Raw genomic sequence first — 24,673 nt, 5'->3', positions numbered from 1 at the left:
GACCCATTCTCATATAATAGTAATGATTTATGATTGATCAAAGATTGATCGTGATTTATTCATTTCGATATAAAAGTTACCAAATACTACCCAATTTTTTTATGCTTGATTAAAGATTGATCATGAATTATTCCTTTCCATATAAAAGTTACCGAAAATTGATCTTATTGGCATATAAATTTGGTTTAAATAGATCGTGGGTAAAATTCCGTTATTTGTTTCCTTAAAATTCGTTATTTTATTTCCTAAAGTAAATTGCATTGATGGGAGGAATCAGTTGATTTAGGTAAGTTAGGAAAGTTAGACCTGTGATCTTTTGTATCTTAGGAAAGTGTTGGTTTACAAGGAAAGAATGGAGACGAAAATAAACCCGTAGAAAAGGGGTGGGGAGGGGGTGGGGGTAATTTGATGGAAAAAACCGGTTGAAAATAAACCGGTTGAAAGTGGGGGGGACTATTCAACCAAGTCGTCCATTAGGAGTAGAGATATTTCTTTTGTCGCAGGTGACAGCCATAACAGTAGATCCTGTCGCTGCCCCTTTACTTTGTTGATCCTATCCACACGCAACCGCTAATCACCATCCATATGATTGCTATCAGTATTAAAACCCAAGCCCTCCTGACCGCTGCTCCATCAATCGGTTTAGCCGACCGGTCCCAGTAAACCGCCCGCTTTTTCATCAATCCGGTAGGCATCGTCCAATTTGAGTACGCAACACGGGCATGGGCCCGAGTCCAACTCTAGTACAACTCGGTGTTATTGCTTCTGCTTTATGCTTCCGAGTCGCCGAATCCGTATTGTCCTCCGGTGCAGCAGCAAAGTCCCTGATGTTCATTGAAGAAAATCTGACCAGCTAAAATCTCAATCACGCGCACAACGCTCCACGGGAACAGCTGCTCTCGGGAAAGCCAACCCTAATTTTTCTTAAACTTAAATCTCATAGATTGTAAATCTGAACCGATGAACTTGAAGTTGATGAAGATCTTTCAAAACCGACTCTTCTTATCTGGAAAATCACGCTTCTCGATCCCTCGGAAAAATCCCTCCAAGAACTCAACACCACCGTACCCAGGCCCCACGGTGGGCGCCAACTGTCATGGAATTGTCACGGCAGATGTCCTTAGTGTCAGGACTTAGTCGCGAGGCCAACGCATCTATGTGGTAGCTTGAGAGGGGTTGAGCGGGACGAGAGACGCGATGTTTTACCCAGGTTCGGCCCCTCACGGTGGAGGTAAAAGCCTACATCCTGCTTCATTGATATTGATGATGATGATCATGGTTACAAGAGTGCTCTAACTCGAGAGCTATTGTCTAAACCTAACTTGTCCAACTTGCGGAACTTGTCAATCTTGTCCCTTTGGGGAGCCCTGCCCCTCCTTATATATGTTGAAGGGGCGGTTTACATGTGGAGTCCTATTAGGATTAGGACTAGTCTATCTCTAATACAAACCGGATACAAGTCCAGGTCTTAGCTCCTTGTAAGATAATGTTCCTCTTGCCTTTCCTCTTAAACCGGCCCACCGTTAAACGTGAACCGGCCTTCTGGGCTTTGGGCCTTGTTATCCGTCGATCCCACACGCCGGATCACCAGTGAGTCATAATGACCAGGTGGGTTGCTTGTAAACCGCCAGGTCAGGGCGGGTCGCCAGTAACTCGCCAAGTGTCCGCGGGGTCTTCAGATAAACCGCCAAGTCCGGCCGGGTTAACTTCCGGCCGGTTTACACCGCGGGGTATATCCCCGACACCGATGACAAAGGGAACAACGTATGTTGTTATGCGGTTTGACCGATAAAGATCTTCGTAGAATATGTAGGAGCCAATATGAGCATCCAGGTTCCGCTATTGGTTATTGACCGGAGACGTGTCTCGGTCATGTCTACATAGTTCTCGAACCCGTAGGGTCCGCACGCTTAAAGTTCGATGACGGTTATATTATGAGTTTATGTGTTTTGATGTACCGAAGGTAATTCGGAGTCCCGGATGAGACCGGGGACATGACGGGGAGTCTCGAAATGGTCGAGACGTAAAGATCGATATATTGGACGACTATATTCGGACATCGGAAAGGTTCCGAGTGATTCGGGTATTTTTCGGAGTACCGGAGAGTTACGAGAATTCGCCGGGGAGTATATGTGCCTTATTGGGCTTTAGGGGAAAGAGAGAGGAGAGGCTGGGCGCCCCCCCCAAGGCCTAGTCCGAATTGGACCAGGGGGAGGGGCTGCGCCCCCTCCTTCCTTCTCTTCTCTCTCCCCTTTCCTTGACTCCTACTCCTACTACTTGGAAGGGGGGAATCCTACTCCCGGTGGGAGTAGGACTCCTCCTAGGGCGCGCCATAGAGAGGGCCGGCCCTCCCCCTCCTCCACTCCTTTAGATACGGGGAGGGGGGCACCCCTTGGAGACACAATAATTGATCCCTTGGATCTCTTAGCCGTGTGCGGTGCCCCCTCCACCATAATCCACCTCGGTCATATCGTAGCGGTGCTTAGGCGAAGCCCTGCGTCGGTAGAACATCATCATCGTCATCATGCTGTCGTGATGACGAAACCCTCCCTCAAAGCTCGGCTGGATCAGAGTTCGAGGGACGTCATCGAGTTGAACGTGTGCAGAACTCGGAGGTGCCGTGCATTCGGTACTTGATCGGTCGAATCGTGAAGACGTACGACTACATCAATCGCGTTGTGCTAACGCTTCCGCTTTCAGTCTATGAGGGTACGTGGACAACACTCTCCCCTCTCGTTGCTATACATCACCATGATCTTGCATGTGCGTAGGATTTTTTTTGAAATTACTACGTTCCCCAACACAACCCACAGAAGAAGGGACTAATTTTTTTCTAAAAAGAGGATGAATTGTTGTGTGAGACATAGTTGGTCACTAGTATCGGCTGTTTCAGGGCACATAGCGAAAAGGTGTGGCACTTTGGCAAAGCATGCATATTTTGTTTGACGAGCAAAAAATGCTACGATCCCTACCGCAAGGAAGTTGTCCGTCAACGTAATTCAAAGTCGCTCAGCCATTGATGGTACAACATTGAAGAGGGCGACAAAAAGTTTTACGGCTTTTACAAACAAGTGCATAACCGGTGGCCAAGTGGCGTGTTAATCCTAGATCTCGTAAGTTTTGTGCTTTATTGCTCTATGTGTTGGTCATTTCATTGATTTGATCAATGTTGCAACTTGTTGACCATCCATTGTTTTCCTTTACTTGTATGCACGTGTGTGCATGTTATATCTCAAGATAGAGTAGAAACACTTCATCGATGTGCATATGGTTGAAGTTGAATGGGCGAAGCAAGTGGACCGTATTGATTGCCAATTTCATCAAGACCACCATGGTCAATGAGGATGAAGGTGGTTTCCAACCGTTCCAACACAAGACGGACTTGCTCCGACAAAGAAGGTGATTAGAAACCGGGGGAGGGGGGGGGAGGAGAAGGAGAAGCGAGAATTAGAAGCGGCCAAGATGACAGAGAAGTTCAAGAACATCAATAAGAAGAAGGAGGAGGCAAGTGTCACATGCAATGAGCTGAAGGAGGGAAGAAGACACATGTGTTTGGCATCTTCATGGAGATGCAAGACGAGCTCAAGCTCCAAAGAAGAAACTTGAGATCAAGGCCTTTTTATAGGACTCCAAAATGTTGTAAATATGTTGGACTTGGATCCTAATGCAACGAAGATTGTCCAAGTCTACCATGCAAGCATATTAAAGCGCTACACGCAAACGGAGGAGGTCGAACCACCTGAAGAGTGTGGTCTTTGCTACGGACAACCGGACTAGGATCCAAAGAAGAAAGGTCATTGGCACAGATTAAGAACTTTTAGGATTGATTGGATGTAAAAATATTGAACACCCGTTTGTTTTTGGTTGTGATAGCATATGAGAAAGTTCTAGTTGTGCCCCCATACCAGTGTACCCTCTATCCTCACCGTCTATTTTTCATCAAAGATCGTGCAAGCAAATTTCTCTTTTTTGTTTCTCCCAAATAAAAGAATACTTCAACTTGAAAACTTTGCAAATCAACATCACACAAGTACTAATATGTGTAGAAAAGTTTTTGAACTTTTTGGGGGCAACATAATGTTTTTAAATGATACTACAACTCATTTAAATTTTGAAATTTGTCAAAATTTGACAAATTTATGCTTCATCAAAAAATTCAAAAACATTTTATACAATGAGTGGCACTTATGTATAGTTGACCTACAAAGTTTCACGGTCAAATGATCTCTTATTTGGCGGAAACAAAAAAGAGAAATTTTTATATAAGAATAACACGTATCTTGATGCAAACTGGAGGATGAGATAGAGGGTAGATTGGTATTGAGTACAACAAATCCACACTTTTGCATATGTTTGTAACATATGCTTAAATTAGTATTGATCTAGATATGTATGCCAAATAGAGGAGGCCGGATCAGGGACAAACATATTTGGTGACTGTGGTCAGGGCATGTCCGCGGACATTTGATGATGTCCGTTTTGATGACCTGTCTTTTTTTAACACAATACAGACACATACGTTCATACATAGCACATACACTCACCCCTATGAATGCACACAGACACATCCTATTTTTATGAGCATTTTCGAAAGACTAGCCAACACATCATCTTGAAATTGATGAAGTGACTACACACGACTTTGTAGTTGACGAAAACATCTCGTTCCACTGAAGGCACATCGCCGGAAGGTTGGAAGGTCTGAAATAAATTCAGAAAAATGCGAGCGCCAATGTCAATTGTAGGACTCGAACCATGATGGGTTGTCCTCCTATAACGATCCAATCACAGATTAGTTCATTTGTTTGATGACCCCTCAGACTTGCCCTAAACCTCCCCAAACCGCTTTTACCAAACAAGGCCTATGAGGAAAGGGGGTGTTGGTTTGTAATCCGGGACGGTGCAGGTGATGCCGTGTGGAGCAGCAGCTGGCCGAATTGATCGAGCCAGGGGCCATGCAAATTGAGACAGTTGTCTGGACACAGTTTTTTCTTTTACACTAGAAGAAATCTTCAACGATCAAACATTACCAGCTTCACATTTCAAATTTTGCCGTAGACATTGTAAGAGCATTTCCAGCCGTTCGGCCCCCAGGGCGCCCAAAAAAAGCGGCCTGGGGGCAAGCCGGCGCTAGATCGCCCCCTGGGGCTAGGTTTGCTCCCAGTCACGCGTCTGCCGTCGCCGCGGGTTCGGCGAAGTTAATTTCAATTTTTTTGCAAACTCGGCGAAGTTTGATCAATTTTCGATGAAATTTATACAAAAACTTAAAAACATGCATGAACTAATTTAAAAACGAACTAATAAAAGCCTAAGCCGCTGCCGCCACCGCCGCCGTCGCTGCCGCCGCCGTCTACATGCCGAGAAACCTGTAGAAGCTGGTGTAGTCGCCGCCGTCGTCGTCGTCGTTGTCGGGGGCCACCATGCCGGCGTGCTCCGGCTTCACGGGGAGCATGTCCGGCTCGGGCTTCGGCCGGACCAGGCGGAGGGAGCGCCTCATCGGTGCAGTCGCAGGCGAGGGCTCGTTGATGACGAGGGCGCCGCTACGAGCACGACGCCCGAGCGGAGTCTCCTCCGGCTCGGGCTTGACGGGGCGGAGGGCCGGCGAGCCGGAGCCCGACGACAAGGACGACCCCGGCTCCATTCGCCGCGGCATCCAGGAACTGTCGCGCCGTCGAGAGAAGGAGGGCCGCGTCGGGTACTCCAGCCGCGACACATTGCCGGTCTTGATGTGGTCGAGGACGGCGTCGAGTGTGCGGCCGGGGACGCCCCACCACTCGCTCCGTTCTTCGGAGTTGTGACGGCCGCGGGGGACGATGCCGTTGACGGAGGCGATCTGCTCCTCGCAGCGGCGCTGGAAGTACATCGTCCACAACGTTTCGCTGTCGGGCGCGTACCTCGGCTCGTTCCGCTGCTCCTCCGTCAACGAAGAACGGATGCGGGCGATCTCCGCCCGCCGTGCCGCCCCTTCGGGCACCGGCGACATCGGGACGCCGCCGGCGCTCAGCCTCCACGAGTCAGGCACGCGCATGTCAGGGGGCGCCGGATACTCGGCCTCGTACAGGGGGCGCCGGATACTCGGCCTCGTACAGAAGGCGCACCTCCGGCTCCTGGAGGTGTCGGCGGCCGAAGCCGTTCGCCGCTGTGCCGTCGCCTGGGTATCTCTCCGCCATGGTTTCGCTCGTCGACGGGCAGGGGAGTGGTGGGAGAGCTCACCGGCGGGGAAAAGGCTTTCACTGGAGGTAGAGGGGGAGGCTGTGGCGCTCACCGGCAGGGAGGGGCGCCTTTTTATAGCCGAAGCGGGGTGGCCAAGGGGCGGCATGCGGGCGGACGCGTGGCGCATGCAGGCAGGACGCTTGTCGACAACGTCTCCACTGCACCGCCCGTGAGGCATCAATGGAGGGCGACCGGCGCGGCAGCGCGGCAGCCTTCGCATTGATTCTTGCGGGAACCTAGGCGAGGAGGTCGACGAAGCGCCTGTCTCGCTGGCCCGCGGCTCTTTCACGCCAAAACCGCTCGCCCCGACGCCCCTGGATGCCCCAGCGCGTCAGGTTCGGCCTGGATCCGCCAGCGCTGATTTCAGCCCAGACCGGCGAAAATCGGGCTCCTGAGAGCGCGACTGGGCCCTTTTTTCGACGCCGGCGCCAAAAAATCGCCTGGAAAAGTCTTTCTGAGGGCGCGGCTGGAGATGCTCTAATACCACAGCTGGTGAACGAGCAGCTTTTGGTGTACAGCCGTAGCAGGAGGCCCGTGCTGTTTGGCAGGGTGAAGCTCCAGCCTTCGTGCATTACGATGCAGCAAGCGGTCTGCCCGTGGTTGTTGGTTGATGCTTAATGGAAAGTCTGAGTAATGGAGCAGGGGCTGTGGCCCTTTTCCTCTAAAAAAAATGCTTAATGGGAAGCTCTTTTCCAGTTCAAAAGAAAAACTGTTTAGGGGATTTGCCTGAGATGCTCTTACAGTACATTGCACCGACAAATACACAAACACATCGGCATCTCATTTGGGTCCGGCGGTGCAGTGATTTTCACACCTGCACTTTCTTCAGTCTGCACGGCTTGGGTCTCATTTGGGTCCTGCGATGCAATCATGTGCGGGTTAGCGCCATCAGTCCGAGGCTGCATCACATCGGCCAAGCTTTCCGCTGCTTTCACTCCCTTCGCACCAGATTCTTCAATGCCATTCTTTTTCTCAGTTTCACCCATGATTTGTGCTGCGCTTGTTTGCTTTGCATCAGTATCTCCAGCCTGCTCATCACAGGTAACATCTGGTTCCGTCTCAGGGAAATCCAATTCTTCGCTCTTGTTGCCTCTCAGGGGAAATACCTGTCCGTTCTGCCTGCTTTCACCCGCAATCTCTGCAGCCTTCATCCCATTTCCACTAGTTTCTAGAGTAGGCTGTGAAGTCGTTTCGTTGCTAGCATCAGCAGTCTGAGGCGGCTCAAAAATTTCCAAGTTTTCCGCTGCTTTCACTCCCTTTGCACCAGATTCTTCGATGCCATTCTTTTCCTCAGCTTCACCCATGCTTTGTGCTGCACTCGTTTGCTTTGCATCAGTATCAACACCGATAATAGCTTCTTTTCCAACTTTGGAGCCAGCAGATGAATCAGTCGAACCGAGTTTTCTCAAAAAACGAGAATTCCATAGTTTGATCGTCTTTGGCCTCACCGACAGCAAGAAGTTTATATCCGCCAGAATCTCAAGCCTTTTTTCATAGAAGAGAGCAATAACATCTTTGTAGAGTGACAAGACATCGATCTCAGACATAATCGTTTCTCTGTATTGACGCCTCATGGACTTCATGCTCATATATTCGGAAGCTGACAAAATCTGAAAGAAGCACAAGTCAGTTCAGTGTTAAGATGACGAATGCCTGTATATTTTGGATAATTAAAATGCATGTAGAATATATTACAATCACCTCACTAGGTTTCCAAACTTCATACGATTGTCTAGGATAAACAAGAAACTTCAGAGCTGTTGCAAATTTGAGTAAACTCCAATCCTTGGTGAGAGATGGTAGGTCAACCGATTTCTGTACTTTACTGCACAATGAATCCAAGTACACTAGTAGAAAACAGGGCTTTGGTTCAGGCCGGGTCAGCCTATTAGTCCCGGTTCAATCTAGAACCGGGACCAATGTGGGCATTGGTCCCGGTTCGTGAGCCCAGGGGGCCGGCCGGGCCACGTGGGCCATTGGTCCCGGTTCATCTGGACCTTTTGGTCCCGGTTGGTGGGATGAACCGGGACCAATGGGCCTCGCTCCTGGCCCACCACCATTGGTCCCGGTTGGTGGCTTGAACCGGGACCAAAGGCTCCCCTTTAGTCCCGGCTCATGTCACCAACCGGGACCAATGAGGTGCCTATATATACCCCCTCGCGCAAGAGCAGAGCACAGTGCTCTGTTTTTTCTGGCCGAGGGGGAGAGGACTTTGTGGTGCTCTAGCTCACCTCCTATGCACATGAGGTGTTCGATGGAATGCCCGAGCCACACTACTTAAGCTTTCTCCTCTCGAAGCTCGACCTCCAAGCTCCATTTTCCTCGAGATTTGTCTAGATTTAGCGGTCCGTCACGCCCCGTCCCCGTCTTCACCGCCGTCGATCACCCGCGCCGATCTCATCACCGACACCACCGTGGTGAGCCTCTTGTTCTTATCTTCTTTCTGAAAGGAAAAATATTCTTACTTGTATGTTTAGATAGATACTTGTATCATTTTCTTACATTTATTATTGCATCTTATATAGTGCGATGGTTTTGGTATCCGCCCCCGTCGGCCCTCGTCCTGTCTATGATTCGGATGTGGTATGTATATTATCTTTATAACTATTGGTTCATTTATTGTTTATGAAAATTATGCCGACCAACGTGACATAGATTTTATTTATCTAGGATGTATGTGAATCGGAAATGCCAACCGACCCTATTGTCGAGAGGTTAAATTTAGTTGAAGAAGAAAATAATTTGTTGAAGGAAAAAATAAAAAAAATTGAGGAGGAGAAGATGATATTGGAGTTGCATGTTGTGGATGTCGTCGATGATCACAAGATCAAGATGGATGCAATGCGCTTGAAGATTAGAAAGATTAGAAAATATGCCATTCATACCGAGGCTTGGTATCATTATGCCGTTGGATCAATTGTTACCTTGGTTGCGATTATGATCGCATTTGTTTTCGCATTGAAATGTTTTACATAGTTTCAATGTATGGTTTAATTAATTAGATGCTCTGGAGAGCTATATGTTGTTAGATGAGAACTATGTATGCACTTTGGTTTTAATGTGATGATGAACTTTTATTAATTTGGACACTTAATTATATATAATGCACGCAGATGAACCGGCAATGGATGTACGGTGACAGACACACCCGCGAGTACATTAAGGGCGTGCATGAGTTTCTCGATGCGGCTGAGGCAAACAAGCAGAATGGTTTTATGTGTTGTCCATGCACTGAATGTGGGAATACGAGGTCTTACTCTAACCGGAAAATCCTTCACTCCCACCTGCTTTACAAGGGTTTCATGCCACACTATAATGTTTGGACGAGGCACGGAGAAATAAGGGTTATGATGGAAGACGGCGAAGAAGAAGACTACGATGACAACTATGTGCCCCCTGAATACGGTGATGCTGCAACGGGGGGAGCTGGTGAAGATCAAGAGGAACCAGACGATGTGCCCAATGATGCTGCAACGGGTGAAGCTGCTGAAGATCAAGAGGAACCAGACGATGTGCCCGATGATGATGATCTCCGCCGGGTCATTGTCGATGCAAGGACGCAATGCATTAGTCAAAAGGAGAAGCTGAAGTTCGATCGCATGTTAGAGGATCACAAAAAAGGGTTATACCCCAATTGCGAAGATGGCAACATAAAGCTCGGTACCGTACTGGAATTGCTGCAGTGGAAGGCAGAGAATGCTGTGGCTGACAAAGGATTTGAGAAGCTACTGAAAATATTGAAGAAGAAGCTTCCAAAGGATAAGGAATTGTCCGACAGTACATACGCAGCAAAGAAGGTCGTATGCCCTCTAGGATTGGAGGTGGAGAAGATACATGCATGCCCTAATGACTGCATCCTCTACCGCGGTGCATACAAGGATCTGAACGCATGCCCGGTATGCGGTGCATTGCGGTATAAGATCAGACGAGATGACCCTGGTGATGTTGACGGCGAGCCCCCCAGGAAGAGGGTTCCTGCGAAGGTGATGTGGTATGCTCCTATAATACCACGGTTGAAATGTCTGTTCAAAAACGAAGAGCATGCCAAGTTGATGCGATGGCACAATGAGAACCGAAAGAAAGATGGTAAGTTGAGAGCACCCGCTGACAGGTCGCAGTGGAGAAAAATCGAGAGAAAGTACTGGGATGAGTTTTCAAAGGACCCAAAGAATGTATGGTTTGCTTTAAGCGCGGATGGCATTAATCCTTTCGGGGAGCAGAGCAGCAATCACAGCACCTGGCCCGTGACTCTATGTATGTATAACCTTCCTCCTTGGATGTGCATGAAGCGGAAGTTCATTATGATGTCAGTTCTCATCCAAGGCCCTAAGCAACCCGACAACGAAATTGATGTGTACCTAAGGCCATTAGTTGAAGAACTTTTACAGCTGTGGAATGAAAATGGTGTACGTACGTGGGATGAGCACAGATAGGAGGAATTTAACCTTAAGGCGTTGCTGTTCGTGACCATCAACGATTGGCCCGCTCTCAGCAACCTTTCAGGACAGACAAACAAAGGATACCACGCATGCACGCACTGTTTAGATGACACTAAAAGTATATACCTGGACAAATGCAGGAAGAATGTGTACCTGGGCCATCGTCGATTTCTTCCGACCAACCATCAATGTCGAAAGAAAGGCAAGCATTTCAAAGGCGAGGCAGATCACCGGAAGAAGCCCGCCATGCGCACCGGTGATCACGTGCTTGCTATGGTCAATGATTTACACTACGTAATCTTTGGAAAGGGTCCCGGTGGACTAGCTGTTCCGAATGACGCTGAGGGACACCCACCCATGTGGAAGAAGAAATCTATATTTTGGGACCTACCCTACTGGAAAGACCTAGAGGTCCGCTCCTCAATCGACGTGATGCACGTGACGAAGAACCTTTGCGTGAACCTGCTAGGATTCTTGGGTGTGTATGGGAAGACAAAAGATACACCTGAGACACGGGAGGACCTGCAACGTTTGCACGAAAAAGACGGCATGCCTCCGAAGCAGTATAAAGGTCCTGCCAGCTACGCTCTTACGAAAGAAGAGAAAGAAATCTTCTTTGAATGCCTGCTCAGTATGAAGGTCACGACTGGCTTCTCGTCGAATATAAAGGGAATAATAAATATGCCAGAGAAAAAGTTTCAGAACCTAAAGTCTCATGACTGCCACGTGATTATGACGCAACTGCTTCCGGTTGCATTGAGGGGGCTTCTACCGGAAAACGTCCGATTAGCCATTGTGACGCTATGTGCATTCCTCAATGCAATCTCTCAGAAGGTGATCGATCCAGAAATCGTATCAAGGCTAAGGAGTGATGTGGCGCAATGTCTTGTCAGTTTCGAGCTGGTGTTCTCACCATCCTTCTTCAATATCATGACACACGTCCTAGTTCATCTAGTCGACGAGATTGTCATCCCGGTGTCCGTATTGCTACACAATATGTTTCCCTTTGAGAGGTTCATGGGAGTCCTAAAGAAATATGTCCGTAATCGCGCTAGGCCAGAAGGAAGCATCTTCATGGGCCATCAAACAGAGGATGTTATCAGGTTTTGTGTTGACTTCATTCCTGGCCTTAACAAGATAGGTCTCCCTAAATCGCGGTATGAGGGGAGACTGACTGGAAAAGGCACTCTTGGAAGAGACTCAATAATATGCAGGGACGAATATTCTTGGTCTCAAGCACACTACACAGTTCTACAGAACTCTACCTTGGTGACCCCGTATGTCGATGAACACAAGAACATTCTGCGCTCCAAACACCCGGAGCAGTGCGACGACTGGATTACATGTGAACACATCAGGACTTTCAGCAGTTGGTTGGAAACACGTCTCAGAGGTGACAACACTGTTTGTGATGAGTTGTACTTGTTGTCCAGGGGACCATCTTTGACTGTATTGACTTACAAAGGATATGAGATAAATGGGAATACATTTTACACGATCGCCCAAGATCAAAAGAGCACCAACCAAAACAGTGGTGTCCGCTTTGATGCAGCAACCGAGAGCGGAAAGGATACATATTATGGTTACATAGTGGACATATGGGAACTTGACTACGGACCTGATTTTAAGATCCCTTTGTTTAAGTGCAAATGGGTCAGTCTGTTAGGCGGCGGGGTACAGGTAGACCCACAGTACGGAATGACAACAGTGGATCTGAAAAATCTTGGGTACATTGACGAACCGTTCGTCCTAGCCAATGATGTGGCACAGGTTATCTATGTGAAGGACATGTCTACCAAACCGAGAAAGAGAAAAGATAAGGAAGCGAATACATCATACGATGAGCCAAAGCACCACATAGTTCTTTCAGGAAAAAGGGACATCCTGGGAGTGGACAGCAAGACAGACATGTCTGAAGATTATGAAAAGTTTCATGAAATTCCTCCCTTCAATGTCAAGGCTGACCCAAGCATCCTGATAAACAATGAAGATTATCCATGGTTACGGCGCAATAAGCAAATGACACAAGCGAAGAAAAAGTGAAGACTTTCTCCCGCAACTTTGTAACACACGAACATGCTACCATTGTCCGTTTTGTACATGCACATGCTATGTGGGTGAAATTATGATACCATCCCAACTTTTAACTTTTTTAGAGTTCATTTGAAATGCTTTCATGTCTTATGGTTCGGCCCTCATAATACCATGACCATTAGTTCCTGGCCCATGCCAACTTTCAACTTTCTAAAACTAATGGCACTAACAGAAACTTTCAACTTTCATCTATTCTCATTTTTTTAGTAAGTTAATCACAAACTTGTGATTCAAACAATTTTCAAAGAATTCAAATTTTAACTATTCAAATTTAAAAACTAATGGCACTAACAGAAAGTTTATAATTTTTCTAAAACTAATGGCACTAACAGAAAGTTTATAACTTTGCTAACCTAAAAGCAAACAGAATTAAAAATTAAAGCAAAAAACAAAAGAAAATAAATAATGCAAAAAACAAATCAAAAAAACAGGAAAAAACTATTTTTATAGTAAAGTTAATCACAAAATAAAATAAATAAAGAAACAAAGAAAACAAAAAAACTAAAAAAGTGTTTTCAAATTTGAAAACTAATGGCACTAACAGAAAGTTTATAATTTTTGTAAAACTAATGGCACTAACAGAAAGTTTATAATTTTGCTAACCTAAAAGCAAACAAAATTAAAAATTAAAGCAAAAAACAAAATAAAATAAATAATGCAAAAAACAAATCAAAAAAACAGGAAAAAACTATTTTATAGTAAAGTTAATCACAAAATAAAATAAATAAAGCAACAAAGAAAACAAAAAAACAAAAAAATTATTTTCAAATTTGAAAACTAATGGCATTAACAAAAAGTTTATAATTTTTCTAAAACTAAAACCATAAAGAATTAAAAAATAAAGCAAAAAACAAAAGAAAATAAATAAAGCAACAAAAAAACAAAAAAATGCCACCTACTGGGCCACCACGGCCTGAATACGACTAGAAACCCTACCATGGGCCAGGATTCAGGCCCGCAGCGGGCCCAGTAGGCCCACAAGCATTGCAGTGACAGATTAGGCCTGAAAGCCTGCAGTTGAGAGGAGCTCGGGAGGGTGGGCGCAGCAGCGCTTATAAACCACTCCCGAGCCCTCTCAACTAGCGAGGTGGGACTAAACTTTTGGGCGCGGGGCAGCACAAGGCCATTGGTCCCGGTTGGTGGCACCAACCGCGACTAAAGGGGGCATTGGTCCCGGTTCGTGGCACGAACCGTGACCAATGCCCCCCTTTAGTCCCGGTTGGTGCCACCAACCGGGACCAAAGGCTGCCGCTTCTCGCCCTTTGGGCTGCTGAAAATTGGCATTTGGTCCCGGTTGGTGCCACCAACCGGGACCAAAGGGGGGCATTGGTCACGGTTCGTGCCATGAACCGGGACCATTGCTCTGGGTATATAAGGTAGCACTTGTGAAAATTTCACCAACCGCTCCCATTCGCCCCCGACGCCCCCAGGCCGTTCGTCGTCGTCGTCGCCGCCCCGAGCCCGTCGTCGCCCGCTCCCCGTCGTCGTCGCCCCGCGCCGCCGCAGGCCTTGTCCCCGTCGCTGTGTGCGCCATCTCCGGCCCCCTCCCCGTCGCCCCGCCCCACGTCGCCGGCCTCCCCCGCGCCGTCGCCGGCCTCCTCCCCGTCCCCGGCCTCCTCCCCGTCGCGCCCCTAGTGAGCTCCCCCCTTCCCATCGATCCCTGTCGCTCTGACCATCGCCGTCGAGAGGCTCATATGTATGGCTATGTATGTATGTATGGCTATGTATGTATGTATATGCTCATATGTATGTATGTATATGCTCTCTGTATATGGATTTGGCTATGTATATGCTCTCTGTATATGCTCATATGTATGTATGTTCATATAGCATTTTCTCTATATATGAATTACTATTTTGTTCATGGATATATGCTAAAGAAAATGAGGGGGGGTGATAGATGATGATGAGGGGTCGAGAGTGGGACGAGAGGTCGAGAGGTGGCGAGGGGAGAAAAAAAATATTATCAGGGACGAGGGTCGCCGAGGGGTCGAGAGAGGGACGAGGGGTCGAGAGAACTAAATAAGAAGAAGAAGAGGAGAGGAAGAAGAGGAGAAATAAATAAGAAGAAGAAAAAAGAAGAAAAAGAAGAGGAGAAGAAGAAAGGAATAGTCGACGACCCTAGAACCCTCTTTTTTTTCTTCGATCTTCTCCTCTAGCTATTCCTTTCTTCTTCTCCTCTTTCTTCTTCTTCTTCTTCTTCTTCTTCTTCTTCTTCTTCTTCTTCTTCTTCTTCTTCTTCTTCTTCTTCTTCTTCTTCTTCTTCTTAATTTTTATCGGGAACGAGGGTGTCGAGGATCGCCGAGGGGTCGAGGGTCGGGAACTAGGGTAGAGGGTCGAGGGTCGTTAAGGGGTCAAGGGTTGAGGGTTTCAGGGTCGAGGGTTCGAGGGTTCTATAGGGTCGAGGGTCGAGGGTTCCAGGGTCGTCTAGGGGTCGAGGGTTCCAAGGTCGTCGAGGGTTCGAGGGGTCGAGGATCGCCGAGGGGTCGAGAGAGGTTTCCTAGTGTCAAAGTATTGAAGAAATCCATGGCTTCATCATTAGCCGGAAGTAACCAGGGCATGACGAAGTCCTCCAAAATTATTTTGGAATGGTGTCCCGGATAGGATAATTTGCCTTTTTGTATGAATTTCAGCAAATGCCTTCCAAATAACGATATTTGGAAGGTTCTTGCTGAACTTTGTACCAAAAAGCGAATTATCCTATCTAGGACTCCGTTCCAAAATAATTTTGGAGAGCTTCGTACCATCATGCACATGTTACTTTTGCCTAATGATGAAGACATGGTTTTGTTGAATCCTTTGACACTACGCAACCTCCCGACCCATCGGCGATCCTCTCGAACATGAGAGAAAGAAGAGGATCGCCGAGGGGTCGAGGGTTCTAGGGTCGTCGAGGGTTCGAGGGGTCGAGGATCGCCGAGGGGTCGAGAGAGGTTTCCTAGTGTCAAAGTATTGAAGAAATCCATGGCTTCATCATTAGCCAGAAGTAACCAGGGCATGACGAAGTCCTCCAAAATTATTTTGGTATGGTGTCCCGGATAGGATAATTTGCCTTCTTGTATGAATTTCAGCAAAGGCCTTCCAAATAACGATATTTGGAAGGTTCTTGCTGAACTTTGTACCAAAAAGCGAATTATCCTATCTAGGACTCCGTTCCAAAATAACTTTGGAGAGCTTCGTACCATCATGCACATGTTACTTTCGCCTAATGATGAAGACATGGTTTTGTTGAATCCTTTGACACTAGGCAACCTCCCGACCCCTCGGCGATGCTCTCGAACATGAGAGGAAGAAGAGGATAAAAAAAGAAGAGGAAGAAGAAAAAAAAGAGGAGAAGAAAGAATAGAGGAGTTCTCTTTTTTTTATCGGGAACGAGGGTCGTCGAGGGACATAGATGTAGTGTCGTCGTTGTCGATATATACCCCCTCCCGATAGCTTACTATGATTAGGTAGCTAGTTCTACGTTTGGCACTAATATATCCATCTGTCATGTTTGAATAATAATTGCCATGTTGTAAATATTTGTAGAAACTATGGACACCTCCCTAGACGAAGCAAAAGAAGCGTTGTTGAGGGACATAATCGCAGAAGGAAGTGATGCCGTCTCGTTGTTTCTCAACGAAACCGATGGTCTGGAAGGAGAGGGTGAACAAGCTGGCTACGGTGACCTAATGCCGGTGCAAGAAGAAGAACATGAGGACGGCTCCGGTGACCCAATGCCGGTGCAAGAAGGAGACCGTGATGACGGCTCCGGTGAATGAACCGAGTCCGGCCAGGTATATACATTAGTTAAGCCTGTGCTGACTAGCTGATTGATGCATTCATTGTTTTGGTATGTACACATATTAATTAAGTCTTTGTTCTTTTTTCTAGCCCTCCGGATCGAGCACAACTTCGGTAAAGAGACGAGGCTCAAAGAAAAAGTTGAACTCGGATGAAAAGTTTGAGATCATAGCAATCGCGCCCGACGGCCAACCGATTGAACCCCTCCGAACAAAGAGCGCATTTGTTGCTCAGTGCGGGGTTCTGGTTAAGGACAAGATCCCGATAAGCATCCAGCAATGGTTTAAGCCGGCTACAGAAGACCCTGAGGTGTCTTATGTCAATGCTATGCAGAAAAATGATCTTTGGACTGAGCTGAAGTCAAATTTCACCCTACCGCCAGAGGATAATCCAGAGAACCCAGTTAAAGAGAAATTAATCAAGTCTTTTGCTCTTAAGAGGATGGCAGAACTATTCAGGAGGTGGAAGAAAGAGCTGAATAAGTTTGTCGAAAATAATGAGACACCAGAATTCAAGGGCAGATATGAGAAGATCAGAGATCACTGGCCCGCATTTGTGGCCCACAAGACATCGGAAAATAGTAAGAAGATGTCGGCGACAAACAAGCAAAATGCTGCGAAGAAGATGCTTCACCATCGCACGGGGTTAGGTGGCTACCTCGTAGCCCGGCCTAAGTGGGCCAAGACTGAGAATGATCTGGTTGATAAAGGGATCGAACCAGAGACAATTAGCTGGCCAGACCGTTGCCGGACTTGGTTCTTCGGGGTTAGCGGAACCTTGGACCCTGTAACAGGGAAGTGCATTTGGATGAATGATCAAATGGACATACCAGTCAGGAAGCTTAAGCAGTATATCGAAGCAGCGCAGCAAGGGAAGTTCTTTCCAGACAGAGAGAACGACGAGCTCACAATGGCCCTCGGGAATCCTGAGCACCCTGGACAGACACGAGGCACGCCAGGCTCCATTCCGTGGAAGGTTGGGTTTCTGGACGCAGGCGGTTACAAATCCCATGAGAGGAGGAAAAAAGTGCAGCAGACCCAAATGCAGGCGCTGCAAGAAAGGGTAGACGCGATAGAGGAACGAGAAGCAAATCGCAGCAAACGTACTGCCGAAGCCTCCCCCGAAGCTACCCCGCCATCTCAGCGCAGAAGCAGCGTGGCTTCCACTGAGCTGCTTCAGCCGGAGCATGCCTTGATGGCTCCTGCCAGCTATCCGTGGATGCTATCACGGAGTCTCAAAATTGCCACCTTATGACGCAATGGATGAATTTGAAGGTCAAGGCGGCTGTTGGCTCTGTTTATCCTACTGAACCCGGCGCAACTTTTCACTGCCGGCCAATTCCAGAAGGATATGCTAGGGTGATGGTGGATGAAATAACGGAGGGATTTGAGGACCTCCAGCTTGACCACCCTACCGGTGAAGGGGAGACTCAGCTGGGGTCTGCTCTGAAGACTCCATGCCTATGGCGGAAGGAGCTCATCAACCTTCCGAACTGGACGCCTCCGCCTCCTCCGCCTCCTCCGGCGAGTCAGGGCACTCCGCCTCCTCCACCGCCTCCTCCTCCGGCGAGTAACAATCAGGGTCCTCGGCCGGCTCCTTCTCCGGCGCGTGGCGGCACTCCGTCTCCTTCTTCGCCTGCGCCGACGCACCCGAGCAGCCAGCCTCCTCCTTCTCCGCCTCGTCAGCAAGGGCGGAAGAGACTGCCGCCGCTCCAGCTGCTCCGGCGCGTCATAGTCCTTCTCCTCCGCCTCGTAAGCAAGTAAAGAAGACAACCGCTCCGTCTGCTCGATCGGCGTCTAGCAGTACAACCAGAGGCGGGAGGACATACAGATTCGGTCCTTCTTTGAAGACTCCAGAGAAGTTACCATATGAGAGGACCCCGGAGGAGAACGTTGAGATCGCGCGAACCGAAGTGGATGACTGGTTTCAAGGGTTGAGAGCAAAGAGACATCCACCTCCAGAGGAGAAGGTAGATCCGGTGAAAGTGAAGCGCACTCTGGCTGCCTTGGCAAAACCACCCAAGTCTCCGCCGAAAGGCAACTATGAGCGCATTATTGCAAAGACATGGGCCGAAGCGGAGCGGTCGGGAAGTAAAGTCAGTGATCAAAGGCTGAAAGAACGACGAGCAGCTGGGAAACAAATTGCCCAGCTCGGCGAACAAGCGAAGCAATCGTGCCCCCCCCTCAAGGTGCCTAGCGACATCGTCGATCCGAGGATGGTGCCCGGTTATGGCAATGTTGACGATTACCTGCCCGACGATGTACATTATGATACCATGGAGGTGCAGATACACAGATACGAGTACGGGAAGCCTCTCGTCAAAGATGAAAAATCTTTAACAACGATGATGCGAAGATTACATGATTGGTACTTGAAAATCTGCAGAGAGTCTGGGGGGAGGAGTACTTTGTATGCGAGAGTTAAACCGGAGCATGACCTCGTTGGAATTGAACTGTTGCCTATTCCATTTGAGGAGTTCTATCAGTTTTTCAATCAATTGGCCCTCGATAAAACAACGATCACCTGCTACTGTCTGTAAGTACTACTACTTCTGTCATTAAGTCTCTCTATATAGCTCATCTCTTTCATTGCATGTATTTATAATTATCCTCACTATATTATGCAGAATGAAGATCGCCGAATTGAAGAAAAGACAAATCGGTGATATTGGGTTCGTTAACACATATCTCATAGATGCAACTAAGGTTCAACATCGTCCCGGAGATACCGAGGCCAACTTGCTACGATCATTCAAAAAAAATGAAAACAAAGATGTAATACTCTTTCCTTACAACTTCAAGTGAGTGTTACTGTCTTGTGCATATTCGGTTTCCCTTATATATTAGTCCAGGTTATAGTAATGTAATTGATCAGTTATGCATGCGTGTGCAGTTTCCACTATATTCTCCTAGAGATTAGGCTTGAGCAGGGAGTAGTAACCGTCTTGGACTCTAAACGAAAAGATCCTCAAGAGTATGCGGACATGACTGAAATCCTCAAGAAGTAAGTTAAATCGATCATTATCCACCATATCAGCAACTTTGTTCATTTCCTGATATCAAGTAATTGTTTTCTTTGTCCGGCAAGGTTTGGAGAAAATTCACCAGAACAGTTCCGGGACTGCCGAAGGAGCTGGAATTTAGACACCCGAAAGTAAGTACTATAGTAGCATGTTCCGCGCATCTCCTAGTGATTCAAGCGCTAGTTTCATCAATACCATTTATCATTCTTGCTTATCAGTTTGATTGACCTCTATTTCTTGTAAAGTGGTTGTGGCAGGAAAAAGGGAATGATTTCTGTGGATACTACGTCTGCGAGTCCATCCGCCACACGACCTGTGAGCGTGGCGGGTACTCTGACGAACAATATGAAGTACGTAAATAACAACATTCACAATTTTATTTTATTACCATCATTTGTATTGAGTTTCATTCATTCATATATATATGTATTGACCCCCTTCTTCAAATTAGATGTTTCGGAAGCGGGATGAACTCCTAGCACCAGCTCGCATGCGAGCAATTCAAGAGGAATTGGCGGCATTCTTTCTTGACCAAGTGATCGCTGAAGACGGAGAATACTATGTGGACCATGAGTCTGTATGATTATATTTGTAAGAGATAATTATTGTATATATGTAGCCAGTAGTGTCGGATAGATATACGAGAACTTGTTGTTCGACCAATCTCTCGGAGAAGGAGAGGTGGTCGATATCACTTCTCTCTGTATGCATATATGTTCATGACGATCTTCTGTTTCCTTCGTTTGCTTACTAGCTAACTAGCGTGTCTAGTCCTCTCTATACATATGTATAGTACGTAGCGTCGACCAAGCACGGACGTAAGAGAGGACACTTCTCTCTATTAATTATAGCTAGCTAACACAATATATGAAACACCTAAATTAACCCCCCAAAACCCCCAAACCCTCCCCCCCTTTCAAAAAAAAAAACCCAGCCACAGAAATGCTGACGCGTGGATGCCTATTGGTCCCGGTTGGTGCCACCAACCGGGAGCAAAGGGTCTCCTGTCTGGGCTCTGCGCACTGCCCACGTGAAGGCCCATCAGTCCCGATTCTGGATTGAATCGGGACTAAAGGTACAGGGCATTAGTACCGACACTTTAGTCCCGGTTCAGGAACCGGGACTAAAGGCCCTTACGAACCGGGACTATAGGCCCTTTTTCTACCAGTGGTACTGACGTTCATCTAACTCGAAATGATACATGCGACGAGCCGTCTCAATAATGCTTTCAGTAACCTGGATCAAAATGAGCATTTGTTTCATCACTGAAAGAAACAGGAAAAAGGTAAAAAAAAGTTCTACAAAATCTTACGTTAAATTTCAGTTTACAATACGAACAGTATGTCTATGAATGACTTTGTTTGTTGGCAATAAAGCATTATAAGCACACAATCAATCGAAAAGGGCTAACACTCCATAGCCAGAGAAGACTTATTCGAGATTACTATAGAAAGAAAGAAAGAAAGAAAGGGCTAAAATTGCATCACAATGGAGCAATAAAGCAGACAACATTTACCTGTCAAAGATAAGGACATGAGGACAAGCGGTTAGCTCACCCAGTCGTTTTTGACAAGAAAGCCATATTAATCCTTTGCCATTGGAGCGGCGGTACTCCTTCGGCTCTAATGTTTCTTCAGGCAATAAAGTATGCATGATATTCTCTAGACCCCAAATCACCTCCTCCACAATATTATCATACTGACAGGTTATTGCCTGAAAAACAAATTAAATGTGAGCCATTCTGTTCACACGAACAGAAGCAACAAGGAAGTTTATACAGTTACACTAACCAGCTTCCTTTCAATTATACTTTTATATTCAGCACGTCCAACAAGTAGTTTCTGCTCAGGGCCACAAAACTCGGTGAGCATCTCAGACAGTTCATTATAAATAATTTCCTTAGCAATGTCAATGGCGGTAGACTTCTCTTCAAACTTTTTGAATCTCACCAACCTGACGTTCTAAGAAAGAAAAACACAAGGGATTTTTAAAAAGCTTGTTAAATACCATGCAATGTGTTGAAATCATGACAGTTATACAGTGAAGTTTGACCTAGGACAAACCTAGCACTAATTCATTTTTGAAGGGCCTATTAGCAGATGTCTACCCATTGAAGATGACGCACGATGACACCGAAACCTAATCGGAGATGATGATCGATTCTAACAAAGAAAAATAGGTTCCACTAGCTTGATTCGATCTCTGATCAGTTCAGTGACAAGTAACGACCTTTGCTCTGGTTGCCTATATGTTTCACTGACCTGAAAATTGGGTTTCAACATATCTCTGAAAACCAAGTGTTTAGTTATTGCAATGTTGCAATTTGTATTCATATTTAAGCATTTTGTTGGTTGGTTGCAGGAGTATATGTAAAACCAATTCCTATTTTCTAAGGTTTAGTGCTTCATTAATGCGTGCACATGGTGGGCTGAGGAAACTTACTGTGATATAAGTCTCCCTCAGTTCCAAAATATTTGAAGTTCTAGGTTGTCCTAAGTCAAACATTTTTTTAGTTTGACCAAGTCTATAGAAAAATATACAAACATTTACAAGACCAAATTAGTTTTATTAAATTGATCATAAAGTATATTTTCATACTATACATATTTGATGTTGTGGATATTGGTAATTATTTTTTATAAGCTTGGTCAAAGTTAAGGAAGTTTGACTTAGGACAAACCTAGAACTCCAAATATTTTGGAACGGAGGAAGTAGATTTGTGTGAGATCTCACATTAGGTGAGATAAATGTGATCGAACTTTTCGAAAAAAATACATGTTCAAATATTCTCAATTTTTTTGTAGACACGTATCGATGTTTGATGTACAACTTCAAAAAGCTTCAGCTCCTAACTCGACTTACATTAATAGAAACAAAAAACACAAAATCGGATGTGAATAGTGTCAAAGTACTATTGACCCAAAACTGCCACTATTCATATTCGAATTCGTCTTTTTTGAATCTCTAAATGTACATCGAGTTTTGAGCTGATTTTTTTTTAAGTTGCAGATTTTTTCAATAATTTCAGATTTTTTCGAAATATCTAAATATGATTTTTTAGTGTTGATCTCACGATCTCACCTAATGTGAGATATCATACATGTGTCCCCCGTAATAGAGAGGGTGCGAGCAATGAAATAAAATTTATACTCCACCCGACAACTATGAAGAACGGTGAAAGATTGCAGTGAATTTTACATGCATCACAGTACTAGAGTTGGCAGCAAGCTTGAAATAGGAAGGAAAATGTTAGTGTTACTAAGAACCTGTGGTGGGTATGCCCAGATGTCCTGCAAGAAGAAAGGCAGAGAAGAAAAGTGGTGAGATGACTTTGAATTCTTTATCGAAGCGAAGGAGCAACGGAAAAACAAGTACCTTCACTGGAATTTTGGGGTCAACCTCGTCACAAGAGATAATTGCGAACCCAAAGGGCGTCTCGCATAACAGCGTGGTTGAAGTTGAACAATCATTAATCTTCTTTTCGGGTGATGATGGATCAGAACTCATACCTGACGAGAAACCGAGCAGACGTAAGTGAATGGGATTACATACACAGACCCCCACCTACAAGCCTGAACTATCACGGGTGTAGCCACCTGAGCAGCTGGTTTATCTAACTCTGGTTTTGAAAGGTAAGGCAAACACTAACAAAACGTGATGAGACTAACCTATCCCTTTTTCCTTGCTCTTGCCGCTCAGCCTGGCTGCCGCCGGCGTCCGACCGTCCGCGCAAGGGTCGTCCCTGCAGATTTCTAATCTTTGATTGGAAGGTGGATCAAAAGAAAATCTGAGATTGGAACCTGCGGGAGAACTACCCTAGACCACAGCAACAGGTATCGAAGGAAAGAATTATACAGAGACGATCTGACTGCTTTTTTTTTACAACTAGACGATCCTTTTTTTAGGGGTAAAGCTAAATTTTATTATTCAAAATCCACATGAAGTGGAATACAAAGTGGATCATGGGGTTGGAACCACATATGGCGTCCCTCGTCCAAAGAATTCGAGAATTTAGCTAGACTATCTGCATATTTATTCGTTGCTCGGCCTTCAAACAAGAAAATGCAGTTAAAATTTACCGCTCGTTGCTTGATCTCATTGGTCATACATGCATAGCTGCTGCACGTGCCCTGTTTTCTACTAATGTGATTCGAGTCGGAGGCAACCACAAAATTCTGGAGCAGCAGATCTTCAAAGAGTGATAAGGTCTCCGGACATGGAGTAAATAGCATAAAACTATTACTTTACAGGCTAGGGTTCCAAAAAACTACCGGTTTTTAATTTTTCCCAAATAACTACCAAATGGATGGTCGGCTGTTTCAAAAAACCCAAAATCTTCGTTGTTAAAAAACTAAACAGGTTTATGACAGGTCAAGCCTGCACCTAAACGATCCGTCTATTTGACCGTTTGTTTGACCGTTAAGTGACATGTGGGTCCCACATGTCAGTGTCTGCAAACTTTTCAAAAATGCCATCGGGTCCCTGCAAACTTTTCAAAAACGCAATCGAGTCCCTGCAAACTTTTGGAAAAAGCAATCGGATCCCTCCGGTGGCGCACTCCCATGGCCGTGCGCCAGCAGCCGCCGTGAGGGTCGCCGGCCAGCAGCCCTCCGCCATCGCCGGCGAGGTCACCACCGACCGCCGCACTCCACCCGCCGCGCGAAGGAGATCTCGCCGGAGCACGTCCTGCAGTTCCAGGACCACGTCGGAGGCCGCGGCGGCGTCGAGGAGCGGGAGGAGGCGCGGCCGCGCGGCGACCCGGGCCAGAGCCCCGAGGCGCATGGCAGAGTCTCCAGGCGCCGCAAAGCGGGGACCCCGTCGCGGTCCAGGCCGGCCTCTGTTATGCCTCCTCGGCGGCACATCCAACACCAGGAGCTCTGGCGAGCTCCTACTACAGCCATGGAGAGGTTAGGGAGGGGAGGGGAGGGTCGTTGCGGCTTGGGAGGGAGGAGAGTATGGCCAGCTCGGAGGGGAGAGGGTTGCTGACTGCTGGTTCGAAAGAGGTCAGAGGAGACAGGAGGAGAGGAGAGGGGAGGAAGAAGAAAGAGGAGAGGAAGAGGAAGCTGACATACGGGACCCACATGTAAGTTAACAATCAAAGTGACGGTCAAACAAACGGTTA

General features: G+C 46.6%; 1 protein-coding gene across 1 annotated transcript; it reads right to left on the bottom strand.

Moving 5' to 3' along the window:
- Positions 1-6,950: 6,950 nt before the first annotated feature.
- LOC147971772 (uncharacterized) lies at positions 6,951-24,333 on the bottom strand. Its single transcript, XM_087524110.1, has 9 exons — positions 24,073-24,333; positions 23,220-23,367; positions 22,927-23,060; positions 22,818-22,841; positions 21,342-21,512; positions 21,229-21,264; positions 20,730-20,787; positions 7,915-8,060; positions 6,951-7,823 (listed from the first exon to the last, which is right to left on the bottom strand). Exons 1-9 carry the CDS (start codon positions 24,331-24,333, stop codon positions 6,951-6,953), a joined length of 1,851 nt encoding a protein of 616 aa, XP_087380236.1.
- Between the last annotated feature and the right edge of the window lie 340 nt (positions 24,334-24,673).

Source organism: Triticum urartu, chromosome 5A (assembly GCF_056163025.1).
Source record: "Triticum urartu cultivar PI428250 chromosome 5A, HENAU_Tu73, whole genome shotgun sequence".
Lineage (NCBI taxonomy): Eukaryota > Viridiplantae > Streptophyta > Magnoliopsida > Poales > Poaceae > Triticum > Triticum urartu.
This window is presented reverse-complemented; position numbering and strand designations above follow the sequence as displayed.

Bases quoted from the DNA above. Each gene is read 5' to 3' on its own strand.
- LOC147971772 (XM_087524110.1), bottom strand. From the start codon at position 24,333: ATGCGCCTCGGGGCTCTGGCCCGGGTCGCCGCGCGGCCGCGCCTCCTC. The intron at 21,265-21,341 runs GTTAGTGTAACT...TTTGTTTTTCAG, and splicing joins GTATAATTGAAAGGAAGCTG to GCAATAACCTGTCAGTATGA. The intron at 20,788-21,228 runs GTGATTTGGGGT...ATTTTGATCCAG, and splicing joins ATGATAATATTGTGGAGGAG to GTTACTGAAAGCATTATTGA.